Source organism: Cotesia glomerata, linkage group LG6, assembly GCF_020080835.1.
Source record: "Cotesia glomerata isolate CgM1 linkage group LG6, MPM_Cglom_v2.3, whole genome shotgun sequence".
NCBI classification, from domain to species: Eukaryota; Metazoa; Arthropoda; class Insecta; order Hymenoptera; family Braconidae; genus Cotesia; species Cotesia glomerata.
Window position 1 is genome coordinate 15,168,136 of NC_058163.1, and position 13,533 is coordinate 15,181,668.

Genomic DNA, 13,533 nt, shown 5'->3' on the forward strand with positions numbered 1-13,533 from the left:
ATTATTGGGGAATTGATTCGCCACTCAATAGATCCCTTGAAAAGCATCGATTGCTGCAATAATTAATGAACTGTCTCTCAGAAGACATTCCACCAAACACACATTCACTGTCGCACACCAAGTGAACGAATCCGCGTTTGAATTTCCCGGGTTAAATTTCAGTAGTGAAATACTACGATTCTGTGACGCCGGTTTTGTGATAGCCTTCATTAGCTTCACAAGACTTTTGCTTTGCATTTCCAAAAATAGTTTTAAATTGCTCAGAGGAGAATGCAGCAAATGATTTTGATCCCACTTCTGATGTAGGAAAAGCATTATTACGGGCGTTAGTACAGTCCATTGGATTCGTTTATTCAAATATTTATCAATTTAGAATAATTAAAATATAACCCTGATCTAAATTTTGAAATATAATGTACGCTAACTTGTATAAACAATACTACGATTAATTATCCCAATATAATTAATATACAAGGTAAAAGCGCTGGGGAATAAGACCGAGAATGAATCCGGAGTCAGCAGGATGTATGCGATCTTTACTTGATCAATGCTCAACGAGAACTACCCTTCCAAGTACTCTACGTACTTATTCACTCAAAAATATTTCGATAGCCCTCATTGTCTGTCGATATTTCTAACTATATACTTTTTACTTCTATCCTGTGACCTCAGCTACGTTTGGTGACCATTGTCACTCCGGACTTAAGCCAATCGTCATAACCATAAAAATATAATCAGTTTAAGTCGTAAATAATATCTAAATATTCTATGCTTTACAATTTTGCTCAAAATTAACAGACAAACTAAAATGTTGGGAATTTCCTATCTCTGGGAAAACCTAGCTTGATATTATCTCCGACACGGCGAACCTGACGATCACACGTCCTCGGGTGCATCTGTAAACATGTTATTACAAGCCGTGTCAAATTTTTTTTTTTTTTTTTTTCAACTTATGTTCAGAGATTCATCAGGATGACAAAAACATTCGACCATCTTTATTACGCTACGCGTTTCCTTGAGAATACCTTTCAACCATTCCGTTCATACTGAATACAAGCCATATCCACCACAGGTATAGATCTGTAACACTCAGAATGGTTTGCCACTGTATACCATATACAGAAAACTTGTGTACTACCATAGTATCCAACTATGTACACCTTAAGCCCCTGCCACATTGTCAACCACGTATGACACATGTAGTGCAGCTTACAACATCTCTGGCCCCTGCCATCTCACCAGCTGGCCTTCGCGCTCTTACAATTTGGATAAACAAGATCGATTCAAACTACCCTGAGTTTGCAGTTGCGACTACAGACTGGCGCAGATAGTGCGGTTAACAGATTTCTTTTGTCCCCGCCGCTTCACCAACTGGCCTGTCATACCCTAGACAAATCACTCTAGAGTTGCTTGTTAGACCTATAGCTTGGAGCAAATGGTGCGACTTCACATCTACTATTAGTGCTGAGTCTCTCCCCTGGTGGTTTCTGACTCTGTCTCAGAGTCTTCATTGCTCTCCTGATCAACAACTTCTTGATCATCAGAGGCATCCAACTCACTAGGAATATGGGACTCAGGCATTTTTCTCAGGTTTTCGTGATAGTATTTATATGTTCTATTACCCATTAAAGACTTTAAAGTATAATGATTACCGTCGAGAGTTTCTGTCACCACAAATGGACCTCTGAACTTTGGATCGAACTTTGTTTGATTTCTCTCTTCGTTTTTAATTAACACAAAATATCTTACTTTAAATAAAACTATCTTTACTTTATTCTTATCAAATCTAGACTTATCATATTTTGCATTAATGTCTATGTTATCAATCGCTTTTTGCCGTACGTCAGAAATATCAATTTCTTTATCGTCTTGATCAACTTTCATTCCAAAAGTTCTAGCTAATTTTCCAATTAGCAACTCTAACGGACTAGCTTTAGTGACTCGATTAGTAGTACAATTTATTGCTAATTGAATTTCATGAACAACTGCTTGCCAAGAGTTTCCACTCGTTTCGGCTGTAGTAAACATACTTTTTAGGGTACTCATTACGCGTTCTACCTGACCATTAGCCCGAATTGAACTCGTAGCTATAAGATGTAATTTTGAGTTTTGTGAGGTACAATACTCTTGAAATTCTTTACTTGTGAAACATCTACCTTGATCCGCAATTATACGGGTCGGTGGGCCAAACAATGATATAGCATTTTTCAGAGCCTTAATAGTATTGACACTATCTATTTTTCGAGTATGGTATAATAAAACAAATTTAGTAAAAGCATCTATCAACACGACAACGTACTCTTTTGAATCGTTTTTACCCGTTAATTTACCTGTGATATCCATGTGCACTGTATGCCAAGGGATGCTGGTCTTAGGAATAAAATGAAGCTCTGCTTGTACTTTGCCTGAGCTTGACTTAAAAACTCTGCAAGTATAACAGTTATCAATGAATTTACGAACATATTTCGTAATTCCTTCAAACCAGTAATACTCGCAAACCTAGTCACGTGTTTTCTCCCATCCTAAGTGCATAATTGACTCGTGTACATGATTTATTACCGACCACCTAAAAGCACGTGGAACAATAGGTAAATACAATGTTTTACCTCGCCTTTGGATTTTTCGGTGGAGTAACTCTGACCGTACTTCATAAGTTTTAGCAAGATCGGACGCAATCTCATCATTTTCTAAATCAATTACTATCTTACTAATTTCTGGGTCACACCGTTGCTCAACAAGAAGCCAATCATCGGAAATTTCCGTCAAATTTATACGTTTCTGTAAAATTTTATTTGAATTACTACGCAATTATTCTGTAACAGGATTACGCGAAAAGAAATCAGCGTAAGCTATTCGTTTACCTTCTCTATACACAATATTAAATTTAAAATTCTGTAAGAAAGCCCACCAACGGTGAACCCCGTCAGCCTTTTTCTGAGAGGCTTTTTACGAATTACAATCCGTAATTACTACGAACGGTCGACCATGCAAATAATGGCGGAAAAATTTTACTGCGTTAAATACAGCTAGAGTCTCTAATTCATATGAATGATATCGTGACTCAGCTGAACTAGTAGCTTTGCTATAATACTCGACAACTCTATTTGAATCATTGAATTTTTGCATTAATATAACCCCATAGCCTTCAGAGCTAGCATCTGTATGCAACTCTATAGGAAAGTTCGGATTGAAAATCAATAGTACAGGCTCACTAGTCAATACAGAGATTATTTTTTGACGGATATTTTCATGTACCTCAGTCCATTCAATATTTCTTTTGCTAACTGAGGTCAGAGGGTATAAGGGTTTCGTTACCTGTGGGTTTTGAGAAACGACTATTTAGAAAAATTAACAGAGAATACGGATTCAATGAAAATAACAACTAATTTTCGAAGTCTGTCTAACACTTCCTCGATAGTTGAAGCTATAATCATAATATCATCCATATACACAATGACGTATGTATACGCAAATTATCCGAGGGCTCTTACAACAGCGCGTTAAAAGATAGACGGTGCGTTCTTTAAGCCAAATGACATGGTCAAATATTCATATTTTCTATCAGACGTTACGAACACCGTTTGTTCAATCGATTCTGTCTCAACGAGGACTTGGTGGAATCGGCTAGCTATGTCTTAGCACGTGAAATATTTTACATTAGAATTCCGGGCTATCTGATCAGTAGAGTCAGGAAGTTAGCCCTGCTAAAAAAAGCGCGAGACAGATTTTTATAACGACAATTTTGATTGGCTGGGAGAATATTTGAATAAATTGTTAAATTCGATAAAAACAATTGAAAAATATAGATTCAGAACAATTTTAAGTATTAAAATAATATTTGTAATTGATTTCTGGCATTCTTCGCAAATAAAGTATAAAAAAACATTATTTTTACTCAAAAAAAAAAAATGGAGATAAAATTTAGAATAATATGAAATAGGATATTTCGGAGGTTGTTTTAAAGGACATATAAAGGATTGTTCGCAAAGCGATATTTAGGCTGGTAAGCAGCATGGACAGTAAGGTTAAGATATCTTGGTGGCGAAACTCATGCAAGAGGATAATCGGACGGATATCGCGCTGGACATTGCGCTGACGGTCTTGCTAGAATCTCGTTGACGGTCTCGCTGGATATTTTGCTTAATATCGCGCTGACGATCTTGTTGGATATCGCACTGACGGTCTTGCTAAATATCTTGCTTGATACCACGCTAAAAATCTTGCTGAATATCTTGGTTGATATTGCACATACGGTCTCGCTGACGGTCTCGCTGGATATCTTGCTTAATATCGCGCTGATGATCTCGCTGGATATCGTGCTGGATATCTCGGTTTATATCTCGTTGATGATTTCGCTAGATATCGCGCTAATGATCTTACTGAATATCTCGGTTGATATCTCGTTGACGTTCTCGCTGGATATCTTGCTTGATATCGCGCTGACAGTCTCGCTGGTCATCTCGATCTATGTCGTGCTGGATATCGCGCTGACGGTCTCACTAGATATCTCGCTGCATATTGCACTGACGGTCTCGCTGGATATCGCGCTGACGCACTCGCTGAGGGTCTCGCTGACGGTCTCTATGGATATCGCGCTGACGGTCTCACTGGATATCTTGCGTTGAATCACGCTGATGATGTCGCTGAATATCGCGCTGACGGTCTCACTCAATATCTCGGTAGATATCGCGCTAGAGTTATCTCGCGTGAGATCATCAGCGCGATATCATGCAAGATATCCAGTGAGACCGTCAGCGCGATATCCAGTGAGATCATCAGCACTATGTCATGCAAGATATCCAGTGAGACCGTCAGCGCGATATCCAGTGAGATCATCAGCGCGATGTCATGCAAGATATCCAGTGAGATCGCCAGCGCGATATCCAGCGAGATCATCAGCGCGATGTCATGCAAGATATCCAGTGAGACCGTCTGCGCGATATCCAGCGAGATCATCAGCGCGATGTCATGCAAGATATCCAGTGAGACCGTCAGCGCGATATCCAGCGAGATCGTCAGCGCGATATCAACCGTAATATCCAGTGAAATCACCAGCGCGATATCCAACAAGATCGTCAGCGTGATATCAATCAATATGTCCAGCGAGATCGTCAGCGTAATATCGAGTGAGACCGTCAGCGCGATATCCAGCGAGATCATCAGCGCGATTCAAAGCAAAATATCCAGCGAGACCGTCAGTGCGATATCCGTCCGATTACCCTCTTGCATGAGCGTGACCACCAAGATATCTCAACCTTGATGTCCATGCTGCTCACCAGTCTAAATATCGCATTGCGAACAATCCTTTATATGTCCTTCTAAATATCCTCGGAAATATCCTATTTTATATCATTATAAGTTTTATCAACATTTTTTTTTTGAGTACAAATAATGTTTCCTCATACTTTATTTGCAAAGAATGTCAGAAAACAATTATAAATATTATTTTAATACTTAAAATTGTTTTTAATCTATATTGTTCAATTGTTTTTATCGAATTTAACAATTTATTCAAATATTCTTCCAGCCAATCAAAATTGTCGTTACAAAAATCTTTCTCGCGCTTTTTTTAGCAGGGCTAATTTCCTGACTCTACTGATCAGCAATAAGGGGTAATAAAAATTTATTGTTAGTTGTATTATCAATTAATGAATGACCTTGCCCAAGAATTTTACGACTAATAAATATGTCACATTCTCAATAATCATGTGCGATAGTATGAAAAAGTATCTTTAACTAATGGCTTCTAATAGTTATGTCAAACAAAATTTGTATAGTACAGTTCACGCTAACATTTCCAATACCCTTTAGAATTGTAAAATTATTTTTCCTTTTTCCTGCGATCCTAGTCGCAATACTTTCTTTAACCAATGAGCATTCTGCTCCTGAATTAAACCAAAATAAAAACGACTCACCACGATGTATTATAAAACCTGGCAGAGTTGTCATGGTGCGGGAATTGATTCGCCACTCAATAGATCCCTTGAAAAGCATCGATTGCTGCAATAATTAATGAACTGTCTTCCAGAAGACATTCCATTAAACACACATTCACTGTCGCACACCAAGTAAACGAATCCGCGTTTGAATTTCCCGGGTTAAATTTCAGTAGTGAAATACTACGATTCAGTAACGCCGGTTTTGTGATAGCCTTCATTAGCTTCACAAGACTTTTGCTTTGCATTTCCAAAAATAGTTTTAAATTGCTCAGAGGAGAATGCAGCAAATGATTCTGATCCCACTTCTGATGTAGGAAAAGCATTTTTACGGGCGTTAGTACAGTCCATTGGATTCGTTTATTCAAATATTTATTAATTGAAAATAATTAAAATATAACACTGATCTAAATTTTGAAATATAATGTACGCTAACTTCTATAAACAATACTACGATTAATTATCCAAATATAATTAACACACAAGGTAAAAGCGCTGGGAAATAAGACCGAGAATAAATCCGGGGTCAGCAGGATGTATGCGATCTTTACTTGATCAATGCTCAACGAGAACTACCCTTCCAAGTACCCTACGTACTTATTCACTCAAAAATATTTCGACAGCCCTCATTGTCTGTCGATATTTCTAACTATATACTTTTTACTTCTATCCTGTGACCTCGGCTACGTTTGGTGACCATTGTCACTCCGGACTTAAGCCCATCGTCATAACCATAAAAATATAATCAGCTTAAGTCGTAAATAATATCTAAATATTCTATGCTTTACAATTCTGCTTAAAATTAACAGACAAACTAAAATGTTGGGAATTTCTTATCTCTGGGAAAACCCAGCTCGATATTATCTCTGACATATGTATATGAATATATATATATATATATATATATATATATATATATATATATATATATATATATATATATATATATATATAGGGTTTCCCAAAAGTCACGGACGCCATTGTAGCATCTGATAAAAAAAATGATTCTGAGACGTAAAGTCCTTAGCCATTTTTCAATAAACCGCATAGATAATTAATTATCAATTGAAAATAACGTCTCTTTATTTGTTTGAGAGAGAGCGCCAGTATCCAATAAAGTGTGTGCCAAACAAAGACCTAATTAACTGTATGACTAACTAGTTTCTATAGCTACGTAGTCACACATATTTACTTACACATTCACACGTGCAAGCGTCTTTGTTGGAACGCACTTGACTTGACACTAGTGCTCTATCTCTAACGCATAAAAGGATGTTATTTTAATTAATAATTAATTATCTATGCGTCTGATTAAGAAATGGCTAAGGACTTTTCGTTTATCAGATGCTACAATGGCGTCCGTTTCTTCTGGGACACTCTGTATATATATATATATATATATATATATATATATATATATATATATATATATATATATATATATATTCAAATTAAATTTGTTATGTCCACCTCAACTTTTTTCTTAATTTAAATCACCCGCGCAGATGGAAGACTTTTCCATGCGCGAAAGCCACAATAAAATGTAAGCTACGTGACTGCTGGTTGACTAGCGGGGACTTCTGCAATCTCAGCACCGCGAGCTTTTAAAAAGGCGATCAACAGCCAAATCCACGTCTTTGTTAGTTAATTCGACTTCCGCGTTTAACTTGACAGGCCCGTGCCTTGTAAAAGTCCCTTATCTTAATTTTCGCTGCACTTAAGACGAGTTCAGACACGGTTCAACCGGCAGGCCACGTATTAGTTTTTAATATCTACGAGTCGGGATTCTCAAAGTTCTAATTTGCCTTGCACTTAGGCGAGAGCTCGGTCAGTAGATAAAACTTAGAGAGTCAAAATCTCAAAGTCTTAATTTGCCCTGCACTTAGGCGAGATTTTGATCAATAAGAAAATTTAGAGAACCGGATTCTCAAAGTTTTAATTTGCCCTGCACTTAGGCGAGAGATCGGTCAATAAGTAACTTAAGATCTTTTAAAGCTAAATTTGCGCACTTTACCCTACGGGGGACTGGAGGTCGTTAGCTCAAAATAAATAAAATTCATTAATAAATAGTTTCGATCTAATAAAAATTGTGAAAGTGTAAAGGTTTTGGTGTTTGTTAAATAAATCTTGCAAAGTGAAATCTGTTTCGAATAAGTTCATTTCGTAAAATAAGGACCCCTTAGAATAAGCAGCCCGAATCCATCCACATCCATTCGCTGCAAATACCAACAGAAGGTCCTATCAAGAAAAAGGCACTACGATCAGCCCCGGAATCACGGATCCGATCCTAAGAAATAATCTAGCAAGTAGTAAGTACATCTACTCCTAATTAAAATCCGTGTACAGTCTCAAACGAAGGCGTGGTAAATTCGTACTTCGAATACGTCCCACAAAAATAATTAAAACAACGGAATTAAAACTTCCGTTGCGTATTCTTTAAACTGTTAGTCCAAACCTCCACCGTTTACGCTACCGCTCTAAAAACGCCCTTGGACATAACAAATTCATGTTTATGATTTAGCTAATTTTTGCGAGTTAAGTTATAATTATTCAATCACAGTGATATTGTTAATTATTAATAAATTTATAATCTCTCACCGTTGGCGTCGATGACGCATTGCGTTTAGAAATTTTTGTTTACGTTTGTGATTCTCAAGGTCGGATTATTATCTTTATTATATTTTATTTTGTGAGATTCCGACTTTAGTAAATCGATTCGATTCAGGATTAAAATTATTATGTGATCAAATTATTAGCTAAATTAATTGCTGATTATTTAGATTATTATTTATTATTTCAAGTATTATTTTATTACTACTATTTGAAAATCTAAAATATTTCACCAATTGTGTTGCGTTTGGATAAGTGTTACTACAATTATCGATTATTATTTCGACGTTAATTAATTATAAACATTGCGAAATTTGATTTTAATTATTTACTTATTTTTATTTTTATTGAATTACGTCATTGAGATTTGACTAACCGGTGGTGCCGCTTGAGAAGTCGGCCCACCGAGAAAAAAATACGAATACTGATGTTAAACAAATATTATACACAACAAATTAGAAATTGAAATTGTCATTTATAACTTTTGTATTATTATTAGTTGTAAGTAATTATTGAATATATTGTTATTTTGATATTACTCTTGACCACTGGAAGAACATTATTTGCCTCCTTTCATTTACATTGCACGTCTTTATTTAATTATTCTACTTTATTTTCTCTCTCTCTGTCTCTCTCTCTCTCTCTCTCTCTCTCTCTCTCTCTCTCTCTCTCTACCTATACTTTACTTTCACTTTTCGCAATTTATATCAAAAGATTTCTATCGAGGGTAACCCCTGGTTAACATTTGTAGTTTTCGGGTAAAACTACTTGCGCCTTCGTGTAATCAATCCAGCCTGCGAAGCTGGTCCGGGAAATTGTAAAAATTTAATTTTAGAAACTGTTTATTGGATGATATTATCTTATTATACGATTAGGCAACCGATAACTGGGTAGTTGAAAGAGCTGCTAACTCCGCCACTAGCTTAATGAGATAACTTAAGAATTAATAATTTAAATAAAATATTTAATTTTTGTTATATATTTATCAATAAATCGTATGTCATTTTCAGATTTAATGCTGTCCACGAACTTCAGTCAATTGGCAAGAAAAAGGATCATACTGAATTGGACGAAGAACAGCCGTACAATTTTCAGGTCGTACAAAAAATATTTTTAGCTTATAATTAGGTTGCGCTGATCTGAGATTGTTTTTGTATTCGAGGAACAAGTTGGACAAGCATGCCGAATCGGCATCTACATATTTTTCTATCGTTGCTAATAAAATCAATTCATTACTTAATAGAAAGAGTTTATTTTAAGTTTTAGCACTTAACATTTCATAGATTTTAGGATACTACCTAAAAGACACATACTTTTGAATCGTGACTTATTTCTTAACTCCCCGCAATAAAAATGAATAATTTTCAAAACATCGAGAAGACATTGCTTTGATCACAGTTTTCGAAAGTTGAGTTTTCATAAGAACTTTATGTTTTGTAATCGTAGGAAGCTATTGTGACTTTAACTTCAAGAATGTTTTTTCGTATGTATGTGTGTGTGAATTTTTTTTTTCTTGTTAATAGGGTTGAAAATTTTTCAAAGACGTCGAAAGATTATAGACGGGGATTGTCATCCACTGGAAACCTTCTCTCATTGTTCCCTGTGCTTAGTGCAGGGAAGACTGGGCTGGAACCGCGTTTAGGGTTGCCAGAAGAGCTCGTTAGAAAGTAGCGCTATCTCATGGAAAAAACGCTCACCAACAGAAAAAACCGCCCAATATTTATGATTTCAAATAATTATATATTTTTTATTTTTAAATAATTTATTTTTGAAATATATATTGATAAATAACACCGAACAAAAACAGTTTAACTGTAAAAAATTGCGCCAAGTCCACGTTCATAGAACTCATCTCAATAACATTTGCACTTTACAAAAAAAATTAGGCTCGTTTCAATAATTTTCATTCTATACAAAAAGATGTGAAATACAAAAAAATACCAAGAAACCGTCATAATGTTGAAAAAATTGTAATAAAATTTGTTAAAAATTAAAAAATTAAAAAAAAAATTTTTTATCGTACTTGGCGCGCGTCATTGAGTACCGCAATTTTTTTTGGAAGCATGTCAACTCAAGAAAAAACGATTTCGCTTGTATACATAAAATCATCTAATATATAAAATTCTCGTGTCACAGTTTTCGTTGCCATACTCCTCCGAAACGGCTTGACCGATTTTAATGAAATTTTTTGTGCTTATCCGGTATCTATAAGAATCGGCCAACATCTATTTTTCATCCCCCTAAATGTTAGGGGTAGTCCACCCCTGAATTTTTTTTTTATTTTTTAGACAAAATTTTTAATTTCTATTTTTTTATGATACAACATAAAAAAATACATACAATCCTCAATTTTCACCCTTCTACGATCAACCCTTATTTTTTAATAGCCATTTTAGTAATTTAATCATTTTTCCTCTCCGGTTGAAAACTGATCAATCGTCATTTAATTAGTTATCCCCGCCAGATGTCTACAGGTGTCACTTCTGACCCAGTCAACAGCACGGAGTAGAGATGAAAACGAAGCCGGTCTCCTTTCTTTCTCACTCCCTACACAGTTGTCGGCCATCATTATTGTTTATGCATCAAGTGTAGTAGTAACGTTGACAATAATTATTTTGCTATCTCAGTGTAACTCTCATATTAACTTTTAATCATTCCTATTTTATTAATAATAATTGAATTATCAATTTTGAGTGTATTTTGCACGATTAGTTAATCAAGTGATTTTATAACCTCAAAACTACTTAACACGTGACACGAGCTTCCAATAACAACGGATTTTGTGTTGTAAGTATACTTTTTTTTATTCATATCGAAAATGTTGTTGATCTTATGAAAATGTAATTTTAATTTAATTTTATTAAAAAAATGTAATTGAACAATTAAGATTTTCATAGTTTCCAAAAAATCAATCATTATAAATCTTTATTTTGAAATGTCAATGGAAATATTGGTTGTATGAAAAAATTATAAGAGACAATGTTTTCATAAAATTTAATTTTTTACTTTTGTTTGAAAAATTTTTCCATAAAACTTATATTTTTGTTATAATTTCATAAATTAAAACTAATCATTTTAAAACTGCGGCAAAAATCCTGGCCCTAATTATACTTTTAACACTTTTCATCATTAAATAATTTCATTAATTCTATTTATGTATGTTTTGTACAGTGAGCAATGCCAAGAAAACGCAAAGGGGCTGATTTGAGCCGCAGTACAAGTAAAGCTCGAAACTGGCAAAATAGCAGATCCGAAAGAACAGAAGAACAAATTTAGCAACAAAATACTGATGCATGTGTCAGAATGGCGCAATTGCATCAAGAAGAGCCAGAAGATACACGAGCTGAACGCAATGAAGTCAGAAGATTAGAACAACGACAATCACGCCGTTTCACAGTCAATAGACGAAGAACAAATGACCAACAACGACAACAGGTACATCGAGTATTTATATCTGATTCATTCCTGCGTCTTGCATTCCAGTATGAGCTCGATATTGAATATTATGCTCATTCAAAAGTGGAAATTGGTGCTTTGGACAAGGAATGTCCGCATTGTTATGCTCTGAAATTCAAAAATGAGCCAGCTGGAATGTGTTGCGCGTCAGGAAAAGTGCCTGAAATTGAAACACCACCTGAACCATTGAATGGCTTACTTATCGGCACGGATCCAGATTCTAACGTGTTCCTGAAGTCAATTCGAAGATTCAATCCATGCTTTCAAATGACATCGTTCGGAGCAACAGAAATAGTTCGAAATACTAATGCAAATGGTCAACAATTCAATTCTACATTCAAAATCAGAGGCCAAGTTTATCATAAAATGGGCTCACTGCTGCCAATGCCAAACGAACCACATAAATTCTTACAAATCTACACTATGGGCGGCGAGGATTCCGGAAGCGCACTTGCCAATTGCGTGAATGCACATTGTGATTATAATAACCTTGATTCACTTCATGCCAGGCGCATCGTCAGCGAGCTAGATGCTCTTTTGAACGAGCACAACGAGTTGTTGAAAATATTCAAATCACATATGCACCAATTACAAAGCGATAATCACGCTATCGTCATTAATCCTGATAAAACACCAGCTGGAGAGCATATTCGTAGATTCAATGCACCCGTTGTTGATGATGTTGCTGGAATCATGGTTGGCGATTGTACAGCTGCACGAGAAATTGTGATTCGTTGAAGAAATAATAATCTTCAGTTCATTGCTGACACACATCGTTCATATGACGCTCTCCAATATCCGCTAATATTCTGGAAGGGACAAGACGGATATTGATTACTTAATTTGGATACTTCATTGATTATTAATTTGATCATTAATCATTTAACAAAACAATTAAATTATTGAACGTAATAAATTTAAATTAATTTTTATGAACAAATATTACAGGAGCTGAAACAAACAAGAACGTTAGCTTAAAGGATTATTATGCGTACCGATTAACGATTAGACGTAGCCTGGACAACGTCATTTTACGATGTCGTGAGCTGTGTCAACAATTCATGGTCGACATGTACGCGAAGATTGAGAGCGAACGACTACGATACTTACGATATAATCAACAAAAGCTGCGCGCGAAAGAGTACATTCATTTGCGAGACGCTATCAACAACAACGCCGACGTCGCCGAAATTGGTAACCATGTCATTTTACCATCATCGTACGTAGGCAGTCCAAGTCACATACAAGAATATATACAGGATGCTCTGACTTTCGTGTGCGAATATGGACGACCATGTTTATTTATTACGTTCACATGTAATCCAAAATGGCCAGAGATTACATCTTTGCTACTGCCTGGCCAAAATGCAATACATCGCCATGACATTACAGCACGTGTGTTCAGACAAAAGTTGAAGTCTTTAATAAGTTTCATTACTAAATCACATGTATTTGGTCCCACACGTTGCTAGATGTATTCGGTTGAGTGGCAAAAGCGAGGATTACCTCATGCACACATTTTGGTTTGGTT

The 13,533-nt window shown here is 35.7% G+C and overlaps 1 protein-coding gene and 1 long non-coding RNA gene across 3 annotated transcripts in view; both read left to right on the forward strand.

The window, feature by feature from the left end:
- The window catches only part of LOC123268101 (neither inactivation nor afterpotential protein C-like), a 599,151-nt gene that overhangs the window by 508,127 nt on the left and 77,491 nt on the right, over nt 1–13,533 (forward strand). For both annotated transcript variants that reach the window (XM_044732982.1, XM_044732983.1), the window contains one exon: nt 9,557–9,641. In XM_044732982.1, the coding sequence (XP_044588917.1) occupies nt 9,557–9,641 (85 nt within the window). The remainder of the gene's footprint in view (nt 1–9,556; nt 9,642–13,533) is intronic.
- On the forward strand, nt 11,262–11,991 carry LOC123268128. The gene is made up of 2 exons (XR_006510158.1): nt 11,262–11,333; nt 11,718–11,991. It is a non-coding gene; the product is annotated as an uncharacterized LOC123268128 (long non-coding RNA).